This window comes from Narcine bancroftii, chromosome 4 (assembly GCF_036971445.1).
Source record: "Narcine bancroftii isolate sNarBan1 chromosome 4, sNarBan1.hap1, whole genome shotgun sequence".
NCBI classification, from domain to species: Eukaryota; Metazoa; Chordata; class Chondrichthyes; order Torpediniformes; family Narcinidae; genus Narcine; species Narcine bancroftii.
The window spans coordinates 285,720,384-285,743,616 of record NC_091472.1 but is presented as its reverse complement, the minus strand read 5'-3'; the positions used below and the strand labels follow the sequence as shown (position 1 = coordinate 285,743,616).

Sequence of the window (23,233 nt, the reverse complement as noted above, 5' to 3'; positions counted from 1 at the left end):
GGCCACAAGCTCCGGAACCCATCAGTGGAAAAGGTGGCTCAAGCCATTGTAGAAGCCGTAAGGCACTGGAGACACTACCTGGTTGGTAGAAGATTTATGCTTCTCACTGACCAGCGCTTGGTCACATTCATGTTCAATAATATCAAGAGGGGAAAAATCAAGAATGACAAGATTGTTAGGCAGAGGATCGAGCTCTCCATCTACAATTATGATATTGCCTACTGGCCACAAGCCCTTAATGACCCTCCAGATGCCTTATCCAGAGGAAGCTGTGCCTCTGCTCACACCAGCCAACTGCGGTCTCTGCATAACGATCTCTGCCATCCAGGGGTCACCTGCATGACTCATTTTGTCAAGGCGCGCAACCTGCCTTATTCCACGGAGGACATCAGGGAAATGTCCAGGTCTTGCCAGCGCGGAGTGCAAGCCGCACTTCCACCGCCCCACAAAGGCACACCTGATCAAGTCATCTAGACCCTTTGAACAGCTCAGAATCGATTTTAAAGGACCTCTCCCCTCCACGAACAGGAACACCTTCTTCCTCTCTGTCATTGACGAGTACTCCCACTTCCCATTCACCATTCCATGACCAGACATGTCCATTTCATCAGTCACAAAGGCCCTAGATTCCATCTTTCCCCTGTTCAGGTATCCCAGCTATATTCATAGCGACCGGGGCTCAGCCTTTATGAGTGATGAGCCTCGTCAGTAGCTGCTGGTGAGCGGCATCGCATCCACCAGAACTACTAGCTACAACCCCCAGGGGAACGGACAGGTTGAAAAGGAGAACGCCACGGTCTGGAAGGCTGTCAAACTGGCCCTGAAGTCAAAAGGTCTTCCAGACTCACGCTGGCAGCGAGTCCTCCCTACGATACTCCATTCCATCCAGTCGCTACTATGTATCACAACCAATGCTACCCCTCATGAGCTCCTATTCTCTTTCAAGAGAAAGTAGGCATTGGCAACTACACTCCCAATCTGGCTCATCATTCCTGGTCCAGTCCTTCTCAAGAAGCACACGAAGAAAAGCAAGACCGACCCCCTGGTGGAAAGAGTGAAACTGCTCCATGCCAATCCCACGTGTGCCTATGTCGAGTACCCGGATGGCAGGGAGGACACTGTCTCTCTCAGGAACCTGGCACCAGCCAGAACAGAGGGTCTGTTGCCTCAGGTGTCCTTCAAGCCTCAGGTGGATCCAGTTCACTAGGAAAGTGCATTCTCCTCCAATTTTGAGCTGGAGACCCAGCCTGCTTCTCCTCCCTCACAAGGGAACCAGGAGACCCAAGGAGCCCAAGGCTCCCCGGTGCTAAGGCGCTCCACCAGGATCTCCAGACCCCTGGATCACTTAAATCTGAAAATTTGTAAATAACAGTACATTTTTCAATCATTTTTTTTCTGAACCTATGTTCTCTGTCTTCATTCAGAGACCCTAAATTCTACAGCAAGGGGAAAATGCAGTGAACTGGGATTCACTGGTAGTGTGTTGTGCTGATGGCTGGCCCTGCCCCCATCTGCTCACTTATAACCCTGGTTTTCCCCCTAAACCCAGAACCCTTCTGAAGACTACTGTGAGACCCTATAAGCTATTGTTATAAGCTAATAAAAACGTTTGTTCTCCCTCCAGTCGTGAGAGCTTTTATTCTCACTACAATCTTGTCTGGTCCTGGGGACTTATCAATCTTAGTGTTTATTAGAAGATCCAATACTTCCTCTTCCTTAATCTCAACATGATTCATCACATACGCTTGTTCTATTCTGACCTTATCTTGACTAAAGTCCTTTCCTCTGGTGAATGCTGAAGCAATGTATTCATTTAGGACCTTCCCAACCTCGTGCTCCTCCAGGCACATGCTGCCTCCTTTATCCTTAAGTGGCTCTACCTTCTCTCATCATCCTTCTATTCTTCACATATGAATAGAATGCCTTTCTTAATCCTACTTGCCAAGGCCTGCTCTGGCCCCTCCTTTCTCTCCTAATTCCTTTCCATGTTCCATTCTGGCTACCATTGTAATTCTCATGAGCTCTTCCTGTTTTACTTCCTAAATCTAATGTATGATTCCTTCCTCCCCTCAACTATCTGCCTCGCCTGTTTTGTCAACTTTTGACTCTCAAATTAGCATTTTTAAAATCTAGTTATTTGATTTACTTAAACGGCTAAATGTTGGCACAAAACCCTTTCTGGAAAGGAAAGAATTCCTTTCTTGTGACAAAAGGACCAGGGTTATAGTTAAACAACTCCAAGTCTTGTACAATCTTTGAAATGATCAAGCATTAATTGCTTTATACCCATAAATTACCTGATATTACAATTTGAATTTTTTATTTTAACCAGGCTTTCCTTAGTCACCATTATACTTCTCTTGTTAAATGTCATTTCCCTAATTTTTGCATCACATTGATATGTGATAGTAATACAATAATTTAAAAACCCTACAAGACATTTAATAAAATAGTTTATGGATGACTGTAACAATGATCTTAAGGGAAATTGGGCAAGGTAGACCCATTGCTATTTTCTTGCTCTCTTTCTTCCCTGCATCTTTGTTTTAATTTCTTTCTTTTTTACTCTTCTAATTGAAACTGGTGGTTGTGATAATGTAATTATTATCTTGACAACTTTGCACCTTTTGGAAGTCATTCCTTCCATTTTTTTCACCCCTCTCCAACTGCAACTTAAAAAACAGCCATTTACTTAGTTTTCCGATTCTGATGAAGGAGCCACTGATTTGAAACATCAACTGTTTCCTTTTTTTTTGCTATCTAACATTCTAAGAGCTTGCAGAATTTTCTATTTTTGTAGCAGCAGAATATTGCAGTTAGGAGCCCATGGCCTCTTGTAGCTGATTTTGGCCAGACAGCAAGGGGCATTTGGTGGAAGATCACATCCAGTTTTTTCATGATACAACATAGAAGGATGCTACTTGGTCTATCAGGTTTATGTTGGCTTCCAATCGAGCAGTCCATCAGTCTCATTCCCCCCCCCCCCTCCTATTTCCATGCATTCATGCAACATATTCTCAGTTACATGCCCATCAATTCATTGATTTTTTCTCCCTCAGTTGCCAACTGTAGCTATTCATGTGATTTTTTTTCCTCCTCCCACCTAACATCTTCTGTTTCAATGTCTTTCATTTTTCTTCTTATTCAATAAGATCATGGCTGATCACTTATCTCAGTTCCACATTCCTGCTTTCCCAATATCCATCTCTGCATGAAGCATACAAGCAAAGTAGACCATTTATTGGAAATGTTTTTGGCACTTGCAAACTGCACACCAACAGCACCCAAGATCAGGATCAAACTTGGCTCATGGAACCACTGTGTACTTAATTAACTGTAAAGTTTGAAACCAGAATTATTTTAAGTGTTTTAAGAAATTCAACTAATTGAATTTATATAATTTGAATTTTAATTTAGATATACAGCATGGTAACAGGCCCTTTTGGCCCAGGGGTCCATCCAGACACTCAATTAACATACAGCCCCGACACGTTTTGAAGGATGGGAGGAAACTGGAGCCCCCCCGTAGAAAACCCACAAAGACGCAGGGAGAATGTACAAACTCGTGGCAGACAGTGTGGGATTCAGACCCTAGTTCCAATCGCTAGTGCTCTTAAAGCCATTACATTAAATGCTACATGAACTGTGCCACCCAATTATCCTCTTTGACCTTTTACACAAATAAATAGTCCTGAAATTGATATCTTGTACCTTACTTTCTTGCTTGACATTTTCAACCGTAAGCTCAACAGAACAGCTGGGTTCCAGGCTTGTCTTCTTTATAGACTTTGAATAGAAGTAAAGCATAATCTTTATCAAAAGCACACCTATACATCCAAATGAACAATGTCTGTAAACTTTAAACATATGCATGCACAGCTGAATGGAACTTAACCATTCAGTGATAAAAAAGTAATAATAGAATTTGCATTCTGTTTGTTGAAACCTTGATCAAATTGTATACCACTTAACAACTCTCTGTCCCTTATACAAATTAGGATGTGATATTACTGAGATAGATGCTCTCTACTTAAGAACACAGAATTGATTAACAAAATTTAACTTGCACCTAGAAGACAGTATTAATTTTAGAAATTAATGATTAACCACCTTCAGGGATACATTTTTTAGGAATTAGATTATTTCAATACAGTAATATTGTTTTGAACCATAATTTTTGATGTTAACATCATCAGTTGAAATTTCTTTGCCGAAGGTAATTAAAAAAAAAATTTGCTCGCTGAAAGTCAACACACACTATTTTCGAATAAAATTCACTGTTTTTTCTTCCATATCTGGAAATTTGTCGAAATACTGACTACAGTGGCACCAGTGGGATGGCCAGACCAGCTGGACCAAGATTCGCAAAAAGTGCCTTTCCTCTGTGACAGATTATGTTGTATTTTATATTGTATGTTTTAAAGGAGATAAACTGTGGCAGATTTTTTTTAAAGTGTAGGTCATTTACCAACGCTTCAAAGTAGATCTCATTAAAATGCCAGAGCTCTGCTCAAACCAGCAATCCAGGCTCCGAGTGCTTTTGAAAACACTTTGTAAGAGTGCCTATAAGGACTTCTCAAGTAGATGTTAATTGGACATGCTGTGGAGTAATGGATCATTGTTTTGGAAAGCAACAGATGGACGAACAGGTCCAGAGATGCAGTCTGTCTGAATGCAGTTGACTGTTCTGAGAGGGTCATGTGGTTTTCTTGGAGGGGGAGGAGAGAAAGGGAGAGAGGGAGAGAGATGAGTACCAGCAGCTGGGACTGGAACAAGACAAGCTGGAAAGCTAGTGGAAAAACCCAATTTTGAAGACGGGTTGTGAGTTCTTAGTTCAGCCTAGTAAAAGCCCTTGTGGTCCATACAAGAGGAGAGGACTGGCTGCCTAATGTTTCACTTGAAATAAGGGAAACAGAAAAGGAACTCTGTGGTGACCTGAAAGAAAGTAATCATGTGGAAAACCCTGATGGAGCAATTTTCTTCAGCAAGACACTGAAGTGGCTGATCAGAAGGGATCAGTTGTGGGTGTTCAATGAGTAACAAATCTTTGAAAACCAACAAAAACCTTCCTGAGCTGTAACCATTCATCTTTCAAGCACCAAAGTCTGGTGAAATTCATAAATGTTAAATTCTGTGTATAAGAATTGCCTGATACCGGTGAACTTGTTGGAGTGAGAAGTGAGATTGGACTGTGAATCAAAGAACTTTTTTTGAACTTATATCACATTACATACATGTGTGCTTAGAATTAGAAAGGGGGTTAAGTTAATGGTGATAAGTTAAAATTTGATCCTGTTTTGATGTTTAAAGATAATTAAAAGCAACTTTCGTTTAAGTAACCATTTGTCTTGGTGAATTTCTATCATTGCTGGGTTTTGGGGTCCTCTGGGCTCATAACACCTCCAATTTAAATGACTATTAGCACATAACAACTTAGCTGGAGGACGTGGCCAGAAGCACAGTTTAATGAGGAACAAAATATTCTCAAGATGGGACTGTTTTCATCTGAATTGGAGGGGGACCAATATCTTTGTTGGTAAAGTTTGAGAGTTCTGCTTCAGGGTGTTTAAACTAGATTTGCAGGGCAATGGGCTCCACAGTTGCAGAGCTGATATGGGAGTGGATGACAAAAAAGATGAAATGAAGATTGCAATGTTATGTTAGAAGTTAAAGAGTTGTACTTTACTCAGGTATATCAAATTCAATGCAAGGGGTATTGTAGGAAAGGTTGATGAGCTTAAGAGTGTGGATTGACACATGGAATTATGACATTGTGGCCATTAATGAAACTTGATGCAGGAGGGGCAGGACTGGCAGCTCACTATTCTGGGCTTCTGTTGTTTCACACATGATAGAGGAGGAAGGAATGGAAGGGAGAGGAGTGGCATTGCTTGTCAGGGAAAATATCACAGCTGTGCTCAGACAACACAGGCCAGAGGATTTGTCTACTGAGTCTACATTGGTGGAGTGGAGGAACAGGAAAAGTATGATCACACTCATGGGGTTGTATTATAGACTGACCAATAGTTAATGAGAATTGGAGGAGCAAATCTGTAGTGAGACAGCAAGCATGGCTGCAGGAAGCATAAAGAGGTGATAGTAGGAGATTTAAAATTTTCCATTGTACTAGCCCAGCAGCCATAGAAATTCATCAAGACAATGGTTACTTAAACAAAAGTTGATTTTAATTTTCTTTAAACATAATAACTAGATCAATCTTAAACTTATTACTATTAACTTAACCTCCTAATTCTAAGCACACGTGTATGTAATATGCATATGTTCAGGAAAGTTTTTTGTTTCACATTCCAATCATTCACTTCTCCAAGTTCACTGGTATCAGGCAATTCTTATACTGTGCACAGAATTTAACATATATAAATCTTCACCAGGCTCTGGTGCTTAAAGTTTAATGGTTACCACTCAGGAAGGTTCTTGTTGGTTTCAAAGAGAAATTTGTGGGGGCATGGCAAAATGCCATAGAGTCTAGACGTGTAATCTCGACCTCTTTGGCCAGACTTTTAAGAACCCGTTTTTAACTCTTTGTTTTCAGGTTTAAAATTTTTAAAACTTAGTTTAAAGTATCAAGGAATTGTTATGGCTATTAATGGTAAAAAGATTAAACCTCAAGTACAGAAGAAACTACATTTTCGGAGTGTTGAAGATTTAGAGCCTAAACAGTCTGCTACAACTTCAGGTTTGCCTTCTTTCAAGCCTAAACCACAGAGACTGCCTGTGGGAGCTGAAAAAATGACTACTACTCACCAGGAGAAGGACATCACTGGAATTACCCGTTCTCAGGAGGAAGGTGCGTGTGCCCCCGATGTGGATCCTGATCCTGGCAGCCTGCCGACTTTAAAGGAGGGGGCATGCAAGAAGACGACTCCATTGCTTAAGTATCCCAGGATATACTCCAATCTGAATATTTTGATCTTTTTTGTGTGTTTTTGAAGCAACAACGGGTTGCGGGGTGAGAACAGCGTGGTGCCGTCGCGGGAGTTCAGACCAGCAGTAAAACTGTTAAACTGCCTGTTGTTGAGATGCAGCAGGAGCTGCAGTTACCTGGTTCTGCCACTACGCAAGAGAAAGCAGGGCTGAGCTTTCCTGAATTACAATGTAAACAGCTAAGCCTCATCATTCAGCCTATGCTTAATGAAATGTCTCAGAGGCTCAGTTTGGAACTGGATACAGTTAAAAAACGTGTGGAAGCATCTTGTGAGGATTTTAAACAATTTCAGGCTGCTTTTTTAAAATGTCAACAAGTGGCTTCTAATACAGAAAAAGTGTTGGAGGTGGAAGAATCCGTTAAAGAATTGCGAGAACATGAGAGGGAGTTAGAGAGGAAAGTAAATTATTTGGAGAATCAAAGTAGAAGGAATAATATGAAGATTGTTGGTTTGCCAGAAGGTATGGAAGAACAAGATCATTTTTTTTTTTACTGAATGGATTCCACAAATACTGGGGCAGGAATTTTTCTCTGGAGGTCTGGTATTGGAAAGAGCTCAAAGAGCCTTAAGAAGAAGACCTCTGCCTGGTCAACCAACAAGACCCATGATAATTCGATGTTTGAATTATTTGGACAGACAAACGATACTTCGTTTAGCAGTGCAAAACGCGAGACGACAAGCTCCGTTAATGATTCAGAATAGTAGAGTTTTTTTCTATCCTGATTTGAGTCAAGAGGTTATTCAGCGACGGCGTCGATTTAATCCAGTTAAAGAAGTTTTGTGGCGTAAAGGTTATAAGTCTACTTTTCACTATCCGGCAGTGTTGAAGGTGTTTTGTGGAGACTTTCAATCTCGGTTTTTTTGAGAATGAGTGTGAAGCAATGAGTTTTGCTGACTTGTTGCCAGATGTAAGAGGACAAAGACGTAGCCCACCATTGACTCCTAAGGAAAAATCTGGTTGTTCTGGAAATGGAAGAAACGGCAGAAATGGGAGAAATGGGAATGGAAAGAGTCCGTTTCCTTGAAACGGGGTTGTCAAGTCTGGAATTTCTTGGATAAATAGAAGAACTTTTTTATTTTTATTTTCTTTTTAGGTCATTATGATATCTTGTTGTTATTCTTTGTTTGGCTGGGGAGGGAGAAATTTGCTCTATGTTCTACTAGTCATCAGCCACTGGTGGGTGATCCACACCCAACTTTTGTTTAGGGATTTCTACCTTTTGGTAGTTTTTTTGTTTTTTTTTTCTTTTTATCTTTTTTTTATTTTCATTTTATTCAGACTTTAATTTATGGTTTCTTTTTCTCCTATTGGAGGGCCTATTTACATTGATCTGAGTCTTTATATATTGATATTATTAGTTTTTAGTAATATTAGTGGATATGTCAAAGTTGAAGTTTGCTACTTTTAATGTTCGGGGTTTAAACAGTCCAATTAAGCGTAAGCGTATTTTTATCAAGTTCGATCTTTGGTAAAACATGTGTTTGGTAGAGATATGATTTTACCAGAAATGATTAAATTTGACACTTTTGGCATAATGAGATGAAATATTGTTTAATAATGGAAAAAATTACATGTTTCGCGGATAACTATAGTTTTTTTTTATTAATAGGTGGTTGTTATATTCAGAATATTTACATTTTGATTTATATTGACTAGATTTTAATATGTATGCTTTACTTTTCTTTATTTTTTCTTTTTTCTTTATGGCTCTCCTTAGGAGAGTTGGCTGAAAGGGGGGGGGGGTTTCTTTCCTTTTTTTCTTTCTTTTTTTTAAATATATACAAAATATAACATTCATGCTTTATTTATTGTTATATATTTTACTTACTATCTGTATTTTGAACGAATAAATAAAGTTTAAAAAAAAGAGAAATTTGTTGCTCGTTGGACACATACAAACTGATTTCCTGCAATCAGTCATTTCAGTGTCTTGCGAAGAAACTTGCCCCATTATAGGTTTTCCAAATGATAACCTCTTCTTCAAGGTCACCACAGAGTTCCTATTGTTTCCCTCATTTCAGGAGAAACACTCTAGCCAGCCATTTCCTCTTGTAAGGACTACAAGGATTTTGAACGGGCTGAACTCAGAACTTACAACCCAGCTTCAAAATGGGGTTTTTCAACAAGCTGCCATCATCCCATTTTGTAGCCTCAACTGCTACTGTAGAACTGATTTCTCTCTCTCTCTCTCTCTCTCACACACACACACACACACACACAAAAACAAACACACACAGAAAAATCCTGTTTGTTTTTTCCTCTGTCGGCTTGTAAAAACCAAAAAGCTCTTCCAAGGCTCAAAATCCAATCTTTGAAATAACTTATCAGTACTTGTGAGCCTGGACTTTATTGCCCATACACAATAGATAAGCATTCTTTATTGCTTCTGCAAAGCCAACCCGAGCCTCAATGTCTAGCTTCAGCAAAGCTCTTGGATTTTAAGTGAGATATCTTTTGTGAAGTGTTACTGTTTATGAAATGACCTATGCTAAACCCCCACAATCTTTCTCTTTTAAAGACATATTTATCCATAACCATATAACCCTTAATACCACGTATTGACTGGGACTCCCATACTATAAAAGGACTGGATAACTTAAGAGTTTGTCAAATGTGTTCAGGAAAATTTACTAAATCTATATAGGTACCAATTAAAGCAAGTGCAATACTGGATCTCTTATTCGGGAATGAGACAGGACAGATGACAAAAATGTCCAGTGATCATAATGCCATCAGTTTCAGGTTAATTATTGAGAAAGATGGGTCTGGACCTTCGGTTGAGATTCTAAATTGGAGAAAGGCCAATTTTGTGGAAATGAGAAAGGATCTAGAAAGTGTGAATTGGGATAAGTTGTTTTCTGGCAAGGATGCACTAAGGAGGTGGAAGACTTTCAAAGATAAAGTTTTGAGACTGTAGAGTTTCCATGTTCCTGTCAGGATTAAAGGCAAAATTAACAGGCATTGGGAACCTTGGTTTTCGAGGGATATTGGAGATCTGATTCAGAAGAAGAAAGGTGCATAGCAGGTATAGCAAACATGGAGCAAATGAGGTACTTGAGGTGTATATAAAAAGTGAGAAAAAAACTCAAAAAAGAAATCTGCAAGGCTAAAAGAAAACACGAGGTTGTTTTGGCAGACACCGTGGAGGAAAATCCTAAGGATTTCCACAGATATATTAAGAGCAAAAGGATAGTCATGATCTCCTTGAAGATTAGTATGGTCTGTTATGTATGGAGCCAGAAGAGATGGGGGAGATTTTAATTTTTTTTTTTGCATTAGTATTTACTCAGAAAATGAGCACAGAGTTGTAGAAAGTTAAGAAAACATGCAGTGAGGAGATGGGCCCCATACAGATTAAAGAGGAGGAAGTGTTTGCTTGAAGCAACTAAAGGTGGATAAATCCCCAGGACCTGACAAGATATTCCCTCAGTCCTTGAGGGAGACTAGTGTAGAAACTGCAGGTTCACTGGCAGAAATATTTAAAATGTTCTTTGCCACAGGTGTAGTGCCAGAGGATTGGAAGGTAGCTCATGTTGTTCCATTGATTTAAAAAAAATTCCAAAAGTAACCCAGAAAATTATAGGCTGGTGAACCTAATGTCAGTAGTCAATAAATTATTGGAAGATGTTCTTTTAAGAAAAAAAAATCAAATATACAATTATTTGGATTGCCAGTGACTGATTAGGGATATTCAACATGGCTTTATGCATGGTAGATTGTGTTTAACCAATCTTTTAGAGTTTTTCAATGAGGTTACCAGGAAAGTTGATGCTGTGAATGTTTTCTACAAGGACTTTAGTAAGATTTTTTGACAAGGTCCCTCTTGGGAGGTTAGTCAGGAAGGTGCAGACACTCTGTATTAATGGTGAAGTAGTACATTGCATTCGACAATGGCTATAAGGAAGAAGCCAGAGAGTGGTCACAGGTAATTACTTCTCAGACTGGCGGCCTGAGACTAGTAGTGCACCTTGGGGATCGGTGCTGGGACCATTGCTGTCATCCAGATCAATGATCCGGATGATATTGTGCTAAATTGGAGCAGCAGGTTTGCAGATGACACAAAGATTGAAGGTGTTGTGGACAGTTGAGGAAGCCTTTCAAAGCTTGCAGAGGGATCTAGACCAGTTGGAAAAATGCAGACAAGTGTAAGATGTTGCATTTTTGGAGGACCAAACCAAGGAAGGACATACATGGTAAATGGTAGAGCACTGAGGAGTTTGGTAGAACCTAGGGATCTGGGAAAACAGATATATAATTCCCTGAAAGTAGTGTCAGAGGTAGATAGCATTGTAAAGTGAGATTTTGGCATATTGGCCTTCATAAATCAATAGGAGTTGGGATGTTATAGTAAAGTTGTACAAGATATTGGTGAGACCATATTTGGAGAATTGTGTGCAGTTTTGGTCACCTAACTACATGAATAATATCAATAAGATAGAAAGATTACAGAGAAGATTTACTAGGATGTTGCCTGGACTTCAGAGATTGAGTTACAAGGTTAAATGGGTTCTGACTTTATTCCATGGAGCGTAGAAGAATGAATGGAGATTTGATAATTATTTAAAATTAGGGCATAGACAGAGTGAATGTAGGAAGGATTTTTCCACTGAGGGTACGTGAGATACAAACCAGAGAACATGGGTTAAGGGTGAAGGGGAAAAGTTTAGGGGAAACTTCACATAGAGAGTGGTGGAAGTGTGGAATGACCTGCCAGCTGAAATATAAATGCGTGCTCAATTTTCACATTTAATTAGAATTTGGACAGGTACTTAGGAGAGGTATGGAAGACTATGGACTGGGTGCAGGTCAGTGGGACAAGACAAAATAATAGTTCTGCACTGACTACAATGGCCAAAGGACATGTTTCTGTGATGTAATGATCTATGGTTCTAAGACACAAGCTCTCACAAAACCTGCAAATCACCGCTAATGATGCAGGTGCTTAATAGGAAATCTGGCGCATTGGTGCAGCAGAGAAAAGATGGGGAACACTCTCTGATACAGACAAGTTGGAGATCTCTTCCATAGGAAAGTAACCAACCCATGGCTGGAGCCCATTGACCAGAATCAATTGCTGAAGGGAAATTAATAGCAAAAGCAAAGCACTTTTTTTTTGTATTTGTAAACACAAGGAAGTGTTCCATTGTTTTACTGAACCAGGAAAAGAGAAAACAGGGAGAAAATATGAAATAGGCCTCATCAGAGTATGGGGGCTATGAGACAGAAAAGATCAAACATCTAACTGCTTTAGGGATAGAATATTAGGGATAATTTACAAGTTTCTAATGAATTTCTGCATTGAATAACAAAGGTTAGGATATAGGCCAAATACAGGACTAGCTCAGGTAGTCAACTTGGCCAAGATAGATGGTTGGGTTGTAAGGGCCTATTTCTGTGCTGTACATCTCCATGACTCTGGTATATAACTATATTTATTGTAATACTATAAAGTTACCTTGATATATTTTGGTCTGCTCTTTTTCTTCAGACTGTATTCATTGTTTGTATATTCAAACTGATTTCTCTTGGAGAAAAAAAAATTGTTATTCAGCATATACAAGGACAATGTTAAGCTAATTGGGATATGACACAAAGAGCAGCCACATGAAATCATGGAGCATTGCTCCTTCACCTGCTTGTGGTTAATTAACAAATAATAATGATGTGCATTCTTTTAAAATATTATTTTGTAATATATGTTATACATACTTGGATAGATTTACTTACAGGCAGATGATATGCACTATCCAGATAAACAACCAATACTGCATTTGATTTGCCTGGGAGAATTTGATTCACAGCTCTTTCCTGTTGAGGACAAGTTAAGATTTTTGTATTTTACAGAAACCTAAAGTCAACATTGGAAATACAGGTGCCTAACCTTTTATCCAGAATTCCAAAAACAGGCACTTTTTTTAGTAGATGACATTACACACAAGTAACATTAATCTCCCACAATAAATTCTCTGTTTTCAGAATGAGCCCCCTCCTCCCCATTCTCTGTGGGCACCCTCTCTTACCTTCAGGGGAAAGGTGACTCTTGACTCCAAGCACATGGTGACTGGCTCAATGCGGAAACAATGGTCGTCTTCCTTACCCCTAAACCCCCACGCAACGGGAACCACTCTGCTGTATGGGGGATTAGGGGTAACGAAGACAGCCATTGCTCCTGCATTGAGCCATTGCCGCGATCCGGTATGGCGCTCTGTAAACTCCGGGCTCAGCAGCACTGTACCCGATGCCATGTTGGAAGTTAGATGGGGGCGGAAAACTGGCAGTGCTGAGCTGACAAGATGTGCCTGAGGGCCAGCCTGACGAGCTGGTGCCAGAGTGCCTGAAAGCCACCAGCACCACCACCCTGCCGGCCCGTTCTTCCTGCATCTCTGCACCTCATGTACAGCCTTCTGCCCTGCTTGGCCACTGGCTCCGAGCAGTCAACACTGACCACCTTTTTGGCTGAGCTCCCGATCCACCCCATCACCTTTGACCTTCACCTGACTGACACGCTGGTCGAGAGCCTCCTGTATGACACATGTTGAACCCTGCCCCTGCACTCACCCTGGCGAAGGGCACAAAATAGTCCGGCACCGGCCCTGGGGAGAGGGGGGGGGGGAAACGGGGGAAGAGTCTCGTCCTGATGATTCCGGATAAAAGATCTGTATGTATATTGTCATTGTTCAATTTTGATTCAGTATTTAAAATTTTGTATTTTAATTATGACTATCAGAGAGAGAGAGCTATTCTGTGTTCAAATGAAATAAAATCAAGTGAATTTGTAAGAAAGTTTAACAAGTCTCCATGACATTATTAATAATGAATTAGAGGGCATGGTGCATCAGCAGGGCTACCAAGGACAGGAAACACATTATAAATAATGTTTGGTAATGTTTATTTTGTAAAGCAGATACAGAAAATTTACCATGGGAACTTAGGGCAATGTTAGAAACATACCATGAATTTATTTTCCTGATCAGTCTGCAAGGACAGCCATTCAAGTTTTAGATGTACTTTTCCATGCTCCACATCACTCAGAGGAAACCACTGTTCAAAACACCAGGAATATTTATGTGAATTAAATGCAGTGACAGTAGGGAACAGCTTTACAATAGCAAGGGATTGCTCATACTGAATCTTTTTTTAATTGAAGATCAACTAGCTTTGGAACAATAACGTAAGAAATAAAATCAAAGCACAATATATTTTGAGAAATGCAGGATTTTTTTTTGAAAAATGTACTTTCAACACTTCTATGTTTCAGATGCAAAATTGATAGCTTTTATGTCAAACAATGGAAATAATTGAGGTACGCATTAAAAAAAATCAGTAGGAGGAATACGATTAAAATTGTGGGGGTGAAGGATGGCAAGGAGGGGAGAAACGAGGTAGAGTTCCTGGGGAAGGAACTAATTGGAAATAATCTAATAGAATGGGCCTACAGTCTCTTGCACCCCACCACACCCCCTCCTCCCCCTCCACAGCCCAGGACCAAACCAACAGCCATGCTCTATCCTGGTAAGACTCCTTCACTACCAGGATAGAGAGAGGATTTTTCCGGATAGTGGCAGTGGGTGTGAAGGCTAGGGAGGGGGAAAATATGAGGGGGAGAAGGTTTTATTGCTATTGAAATGCAGGAAGGAATTTGACCCAGTTAAAAAGTGCCCTAAACAAAAAGAAATCAAGTTTATCCTCCTTCACCCAGCATTGCTAAAGATAGTTGGGGCAGGAGGGGAAAGGAAGGTTTTTTTTTTAAGGATTCAAGAGAGCCAGTGGACTTTGTAAGAACCCTGCCACCACTTCAGAATGAAATCTAAATGTAAATAAGACTAACAGAGGGGATCAGGGGAAAGATGGACTGTAAATATTGTAATTGTGAGGAATACAAGGGTGATACGCATCTTATTTTCATAATGTTAATGTTTAAAGATGAATGTTTAGAAGAATGAATATCGGGAGCTCAAGGAAAGAAAGGGAGATATGAGTGGTAGATGGGTGCATTAGGCACGTCTCAAAACGACAGGGGAGATTGACACCGATAGCTTGGTTATTGGTGCCTGGGGCATGTGGTAAAGATAAAGAGGAGGGTGAAGGAAATATATGGGGTGTCTTTTCATTTTGCTATCGAGGTAATTTAATTAATGGTACTTTCAGTTGTACGAGGGTGGGGGGGGGGGATAAATACGGACTCTGTATGTTACATTAATGTTAAAAAAGATTATAATGTTTGTTTGAGGAGTCTGAAAAATTAAAATAAAATATTCAAAAAAATTATTCATACTTATTACGAAGTGTAAAAAAAAGCGCAATTGGTTCTCAAAAGAAACCCAAACCTTGTATAATTCTCATTTACTAATAAGCATCGGTTTATCTGAGTTTTACTGCTTTCATAATCCTCATATCAGAATCTGATAGAATGGTCAGTCAATAGACAATATGATTCCACACTTAAAAGAACCAGCTGTTATCTAAATCAAAACATTAAGGCTGCAGCTACTGAAGTCCTTACCTCCTCCACAAGCCTGTCTTTCATGACTTCAGCAAGATCTATGACAAGACTGCAAACCAGAATACAAAATAAAATTACTACAATCCTGAATACATACAGTAATCGACAATTCTGTGGTTTCAACTGCTGAAATAGCAATATCCCCAAGTATTTTTTTAACATCCAAATCAGGCTCCCAATGTATGAATAAATGTGCATGTTGTATGAATAAATGCATGCAAGTTCTATAATAGTATCTTGATACTATTAACCCATGTAATATCAATGTGCATTATGTGCAGACAGAAATTACGGTTAGAGAATATGAATGCAATTTCCCTCCTACCCCAAGTATATTGAAATTCAGTTTCAAAAGGTTTAAAAGGTTACAATAATGCAGCATTCTTCAGATTTTTCAGAGAAAGGTCACTAGCAGAGGTGATGGTGAGGAGACAGTGAGACGCAATAGTACACATTCATTGACAAGGTACCTGGGAAATTTTCCCCTATGACCATACACTGAAATGCCTTAAATGTTAATGTGTCACCAATGACAGGAGATGCAGAAGATAATCTTGATATTGTGAAACATTATGATTATGCCTGACCTTCCCAGAAAGTCATCTTTATCTGGGTCTTCATCAAAAAGTTCCATTTCCAAATCTTGACCAAGGGCCTCATGAACCACAGCCTAAAAGTTAAAAAAAAAAAGAATTATAGGCCATCCCTTCTGCTAAAGAAGCTTGTGCTTAAAAATTCCAAGAGTTAAAATTTAAATTAAGAATAGCGAAACTTGCCAACATTTTGCCGGTAAGGGAGATGGTGAATGAAGGACAATTATACATTTTAGAGAAAAAACCTTACCTCATAAATTTCATGCCATTCAGGATTTAAATTTCCTTTGATAGTTTTGCTTCGAAAGGTTTGTGCTCCAACTCGAATAATAGCATATGGATCCGACTTCCCTTGGACCATACCCATTAGATATGTGTCTTTTCTTATTAAATTAGCAGCTTTGTTAAGATAAATTCTCACAACACCCTGTTGAGTAATGAGACTTTCAATGTGATGACATTTTCTTAACAAAAAAAAAATTATGGCACAATTTGACAAATCAATTTCTGTCTATTCCTAATTCTTTCAAATAGATTCAGCATGCCCTTAAATATAAATAATTCGTTCATTTTGAAAAGCAGAATCAAAATGCACATTATGTTCTTGTTGATGTTACTTTATAATCCTATAGTAATTTAAACAATATGATTCCACACTTAAAAGAATCATTCAGAAGCTTCACAGGACATTTTCTTTAAACAAAATTAAAGCTTGCATGGCAACACTAAATGACAATTCAGTCAAGCTTCAATAATCGATATTCTATTGTTCTGGATGTCTAGAAGGTCCTTCAGTTGGCTCACCACCTTCCCTTCAAACTCACCAGGACTCCAATCCCATGCTCTGTTTTAAAGCCACCTGATTCATTAAACTAATGTGTCATCTTAAAAATGTACAAAATAACTGTAGGTACAATTCACAATACGCTCATTATTGTGAAGGCAAGTTCAGCTTCAATCTTCTCTATAAATTCTCTGTTGCCGTCACTGTTGTTGGCTGAATAAAGTCATAATAAAGGATGGAGATTGAGAATCTGGTTGTCCAATGGCAGGTGAACAATCTTCCTCTCAACTTAACAAAACCAAAGAATTTATTGTGGACTTCAGGAAGAGAGGAAAAGAGACTATACACCTGTCTTCATTGGAGAAATTGCAGTGGAGAGAGTTAGTATTAAGTTCCTTGGAGTCCAGCTAACACATCAAGGCATCTGTGAAGGCAGCACACAACATGTCTACTTTCTAAGTTGAGAGAGGAGATTTAGCATGCTGTTGAATATTCCATAAAACTTTTACAGGTGTTCTGTGGAAAGTATATTGACTGATTGGGTCATGGTTTTATCATTTGAGTGCCCGGGAATGCTGAAGGCTGCAGAAGATCACAAGCAAAACCAAGACCATCATAGGCTCTGAGTCCCATCCACTGAAGACATCTATGTGAGGCACTGCCAACATTATAAAGAATCCCAATCATCCTGGTCACAACTTATTCTCACTGACACTTTCAGTAAGAAGCCTGAAGTCCAACACTTTCCAGTTCATGGTTTTTAAAAAAAATCCAATGGCTATCAGTTTTAACCAGAAAGACCAGGAACATCAATAGAGTCTGCACTGTTGAAATGCCATTTTTTTCTTGCACTAACTGTAACTGAACATTTATCTATCTATATAGCCTTTATATTTATTCTCTTCCAATACTGGGGTCATTCAACATAATGTTCTTGGTTAACTTTCACTGGCATTACTAGGGAGTTGTGGACCACACTGGGTGACACCATCAGAGGGGTTGACACCAAAATGACTGCCTATAAAATTTTTGTGCAGTGTTTTAGCAGACACTTTTTGATATCAAAATATCCCTATAGTTAGTTATAGCAACAAAAACATTTTTCATAACTCCATCTTACAATATACCTACAAGGCTAAAACTCTATGCTAATTTACTTTTTAAACCTTCTAATGTGCTCTGGCCAATATTTAAGGGAAGAGGGTGAAGATTTAAAAGGAAGCAGAGGGTGGTAAGTGAAACAAGCTGATAGATGAAGTTGTAGAGGCAGGTACAATTAGAGCCAATAAAAAGCTCTTTACATAGTAGATCAATAAGGTTTAGGATACAAGCCAAACGAAAGTAAATGGGACCAACTCAGCCGACTGTGACTATTTCCGGTTGTGAGACAACTGACAGGTTAATCAGTCAAAACTCCAATAAGATGCTGGAAAGCAGCATAAATTTTAGCTCTGACAGTTATCAATCTCAGAACATAATCTACAGATACGATTTCAAAACTATTCATTTCCCAATACGGGAATGGGGTTGGTTGTATGCTAGCCAATGTGATCTGCAACAGTAAAAAGGAACATATCTGACGCCTTGAATGTAGTGAGATTGCTTTGTGTGTACTCTATTTACATATTTGAAAGATTCATAAATTCACAAATTATTCATAAACTTTACTGATCAACATTAACTACTTACCTGCGGTAAAGGAAATCTAAGCTGAGAAACACTGACTTGATTAGTCAAAGGGCAGGTGTACCTGTTAGGCAATACCATATATGAAGCAATAGTATCGAGAATCTTTGTGTCTGACATCCCACTGAAAGGAAGAATTATGACCATCAAAAACAGCAGTATAGCAAAGCCAATGACCAAAAATCTACTTTATTGATATCTCTAATGAATTTTTTTTTAAAGTTGTATTTTGCTCTTGTTGGGGTAAATAATATCTACATTTCATCTCAAAAATCTTAGGAAGAATACAAGTGAAATAATAGCAGAGAATCCTGGAAAATATTTTCATATTTGGAAAGAACAAAATGGCAAATCCCATTCATTAAAAAGTTCTAACATAATGTCTAATCCCTGAGCATATGAAAAGAGAGATGAGATGATATTAAATTTGACACCCATTTCTACAATTTCTGGAATTCAAATTACTACTGCTGACTCCAAGGGCAAGATTATCACCTACAGCAACAGTTTAGACGTGACCTGAAAAATATTACACAGTGGCGTATGCACAAAATGCCTGCCATGATCTGGGACAATACTAAACATTGCGTTGTTGTTGACTCGCCAGCATGAAACCTGATCCCAAATGGCTCTTTACCAATAGGGAGACAGGAAATTGGGCAGTGAAGCCTGTCAAATACTGCTGTATCCATATGCATATTTTTAAAGAAATGTTATGAAGCATCAGGCAACAGTACAGTAAATCAAAAAAAGCATTGAATTCAATTTCATTAAGCTGGAATAATCTCAAAAGAAGACATCCCAATTGACCATTCAACAAAGATATTTTAAGGCCATCAATGAAGCTATCACTTGCATTGGACATTGAGACAAGCCCAGAATGCATGGACAAATTGGACAGAAGCTCCTGTTCTGTGCTGTATGACTTTATGCTCTGAGTCTAAAAGGCTGTTCTAAATGAAGAAAAACAGGTCTTATTTTGGGCAGCTAGTGGCAGCATTTATCATCCGACATGAGTACAGTGACTGAACTCCAGCAGTCTGTTTTTTGTGTGCATCAGTATAGCAGCCACAAACTCAACTCTGTATCAACATGGCTCCAATTTAAGAACATCTGCTACATCACTGATGTAAACAATCCATTTTCCCCAAAACTAGCTAAAATGTGAGCCTTGGCAGTGAGAAGGTCAGTTGTTACCAAACATCTCCAAATTCTGTTACTGTAGTTAATGCATATAAGAAATAGGAGCAGGAATCGGCCATCCGGCCCGTCGAGCCTGCTCCGCCATTCAATAAGATCATGGCTGAACTGAGAATTGACACAACTCTACCTATTTGCCTTTTCCCCATATCCCTTAATTCTTTTGTTTAATGTAAAAATCTATCTAATTGAACCTTAAATATGTTTAATGAAGTAGCCTCAACTACTTCCCTGGGCAGAGAATTCCACAGATTCACCACTCTCTGGGGAAAAAAAAAAGTTTTTCCTCATCTCCATCTTAAATCTACTTCCCGGATTCTTGAGGCTGTGTCTCACCTACCAATGAAAGCAATTTTCCTGCCTCTATCTTATCTATCACTTTCATAATTTTATATATTTCTACAAGATCTCCTCTCATTCTTCTGAATTTGAGTGAGTATAATCCCAGATGATTATACTCCATATCTCCAGGATCAACTGGACTGCCTCCAAGGCCAATATATTCTTCCTCAAGAACTGTACACAGTACTCCAAGTGCAGCCTCACCAGTACCTTGTATAGTTGCAGCATGACCTCCCTGCTCTTGAATTCAATTCCTCTAGCGATTAAGGCTAATATTCCATTTGCCTTTTTAATAACCTGTTGTACCTGCAACCCAACTTTTTGCGATTCATGTACAAACACTCCCAAGTCCTTCTGCATGACACCATGCTGCAGTTTTTCACCATTTAAATAATAATCTGCTCTTCTATTTTTCCTACCTCACATTTACTAATACCGTATTCCATCTGCCAGATGTTTGCCCACTCAGCTCACTATAGTCTCTCCACATCCTCTGTATAATGTGCTTTTCCACTCAATTTAGTATCATCAACAAACATGGCTACACAACACTTTATCCCCTCTTCCAAATCATCAACGTAAATGGTGAACAGCTGTGGGCCCAGCACTGACCCGTGGCCCCCCCACTGGGTTAATGCCACTCCACGAGCACAGGTAGTGAGAGAGGTGAAAGTGTGTGTGAGAGAGAGAGGTGAAAGTGTGTGTGAGAGAGAGAGGTGAAAGTGTGTGTGAGAGAGAGAGGTGAAAGTGTGTGTGAGAGAGAGAGAGGTGAAAGTGTGTGTGAGAGAGAGAGGTGAAAGTGTGTGTGAGAGAGAGAGGTGAAAGTGTGTGTGAGAGAGAGAGGTGAAAGTGTGTGTGAGAGAGAGAGGTGAAAGTGTGTGTGAGAGAGAGAGGTGAAAGTGTGTTTGAGTGAGAGAGGTGAAAGTGTGTGTGAGTGAGAGAGGTGAAAGTGTGTGTGAGTGAGAGAGGTGAAAGTGTGTGTGAGTGAGAGAGGTGAAAGTGTGTGTGAGTGAGAGAGGTTAAAGTGTGTGAGTGAGAGAGGTGAAAATGTGTGTGAGAGAGAGGTGAAAGAGTGTGTGTGTGAGAGAGACTGGTTACTATCTACCAATCAGAAAAATACCTATATATCCCGACTCTCTGCCTTCTGTCAGTTAACCAATCCTCAATATGTGCAAATATATTTCCCCTGACTCATCTGTATCTTATTGATAAGTATCTTGTGCAGCACCTTATCAAACGCCTTCTGGAAATCCAAATATACATCATCAACCTGTTCCCCTCTATCAACTGAACCCATTATATCCTTGAAGAACTCCTCCAACAAGTTTGTCAAACAAGAACTTGCCTTTCTGAATCCATGCTGCGCCTGCCTGATGGAACCCCTTTGTTCTGAATGTCTCGCTATTTTCATCCTTAATGACAGCTTCTAGCATTTTCCCAAATACAGAAGTTAAGCTAACTGGCTGATAGTTACCCGTCTTCAGCCTACATCCCTTTTTAAAAAGTGGCATGACATTTGCGGACTTCCAATTTGCCGGGACCTGCAAATTTTGGTAAATGACTACCAACGCATCGACTAGAACTCCCGCCATTTCCTTCAAGTACCCTGAGATGCATCAGGAACAGGGGATTTGTCCACTTTCAGTCCCATTAGTTTGCTCATCACTATCTCTTTTGTAACAATTATTTTATCGAGGCCCTCCCCTCCCTTCGCAACCCTATCACCATTCTTTGGCATGCTGGACTTGCGTTCCATCGTGAAGACTGACACAAAATATGTGTTCAGTACCTCGGCCATTTCATCAGTGGTCAATATCAATCTCCCTTTCTCATCTTCAAAGGGATGTATGTTGACTCTAGCCACTCTCTTCCATTTTAGATATTTAAAACATTTTTTGTTATCTGTTTTTAGGTTTTGTGCTAATTTACCTTCATAATCCTTTCTTTATTTCCCATTTAGTTGCCCTTTGTTGCCTTTTAAAGTTTTCCCAATCCTTCAGTTTCCCACTACTCTTGGCTACTTTGTACACAAACTTTTAATTTTATACTTTTCTTTATTTCCTTAGTTAACCAAGGATGACTCTTCCCTCTCTTACTGCCCTTATTTTTAAATGGGAATATATTTTTGTTGAGCACAAATCTCTTTGTAAGTCTTCCACTGTTCCACCAACTTAGCCTGTGCTCCCAGTCCACGCTGACCAATTCCTCCCTCAACCTGTTGTAATCTCCCCTGTTCAAGCATAATACACTAGTTTTTGATCTAACTATTCCACACTCCATCTGTATGAGAAATTCATTCATACTATGATCACTTTTTCCAAGAGGCTCCCGAACTACTAGATTGTTAATTTTACCTATCTCATTGCACAATACTAGATCTAAAATAGCTCACTCCCATGTTGGTTAACATGCTGCTTAAGAAAGCTATCACAGATACATTCTATGAATTTATTCTCCAGACTCACTCAACCAACTTGATTTTCTCAATCTATGTGGAAGTTAAAGTCCCCCACGACAACTGCTGTTCCATTCTTACAAGCCTCAGCTATCTCTGTTATTTGCCTGTGCCACTGCTATTTGGTGGGCAATAGACAACCCCCACCAGTGATTTTTTTTTCCTCTTTACTATTTTTAATCTCTACCCAGATGGACTCAACATTCTGCTCCTTAGATCTTATATCGCCTCTCACTATTGCCCTGATCTCACCCCTAATTAAGATGCTGGAAAAACTCAGCAGGTCTCACAGCAGCAAAGACACAACCAATATTTTGGGCCTGAGACCTTCATCAAAGTAGGATTGATAAAAGGCTCAGACCCGAATCATTGGTTATGCATCTTCACTAAAGAATGCTGCGTAACCTGCTGAGTTTTACCAGCATTCTTGTGTATTAATCTCCAATTTCATGTAATTTTATTTCAAGGCTCGCATTAAAAAAGAGAAGAAACTTTCCTAATATTACACTGGCATGAATCAAAACCATTTTGAGAAATCATATTGAAATTTGAATAATCAAGGTGCTTTGTGGTGAAATACCACGAGCATTTACCACAATATTCAAAAGATCATTAAAAATGAAAAATAAATAAAGCAAAGCACCAAACGAACTGGAATATTTTAAAACAGATAATGCTGGAAATACCCAGCAGGTCTGTGGCAAGAGAAGCAGAGAGACATC

The 23,233-nt window shown here is 39.3% G+C and overlaps 1 protein-coding gene across 1 annotated transcript in view; it reads right to left on the bottom strand.

The window, feature by feature from the left end:
- The window catches only part of LOC138762050 (extended synaptotagmin-3-like), a 125,590-nt gene that overhangs the window by 15,750 nt on the left and 86,607 nt on the right, over nt 1-23,233 (bottom strand). The window contains exons 8-15 of the mRNA XM_069935259.1: nt 18,518-18,638; nt 16,295-16,471; nt 16,039-16,121; nt 15,452-15,500; nt 13,900-13,989; nt 12,676-12,756; nt 12,404-12,472; nt 3,712-3,786 (exon numbers count right to left, since the gene is read on the bottom strand). Of these exons, the coding sequence (XP_069791360.1) occupies nt 3,712-3,786; nt 12,404-12,472; nt 12,676-12,756; nt 13,900-13,989; nt 15,452-15,500; nt 16,039-16,121; nt 16,295-16,471; nt 18,518-18,638 (745 nt within the window). The remainder of the gene's footprint in view (nt 1-3,711; nt 3,787-12,403; nt 12,473-12,675; nt 12,757-13,899; nt 13,990-15,451; nt 15,501-16,038; nt 16,122-16,294; nt 16,472-18,517; nt 18,639-23,233) is intronic.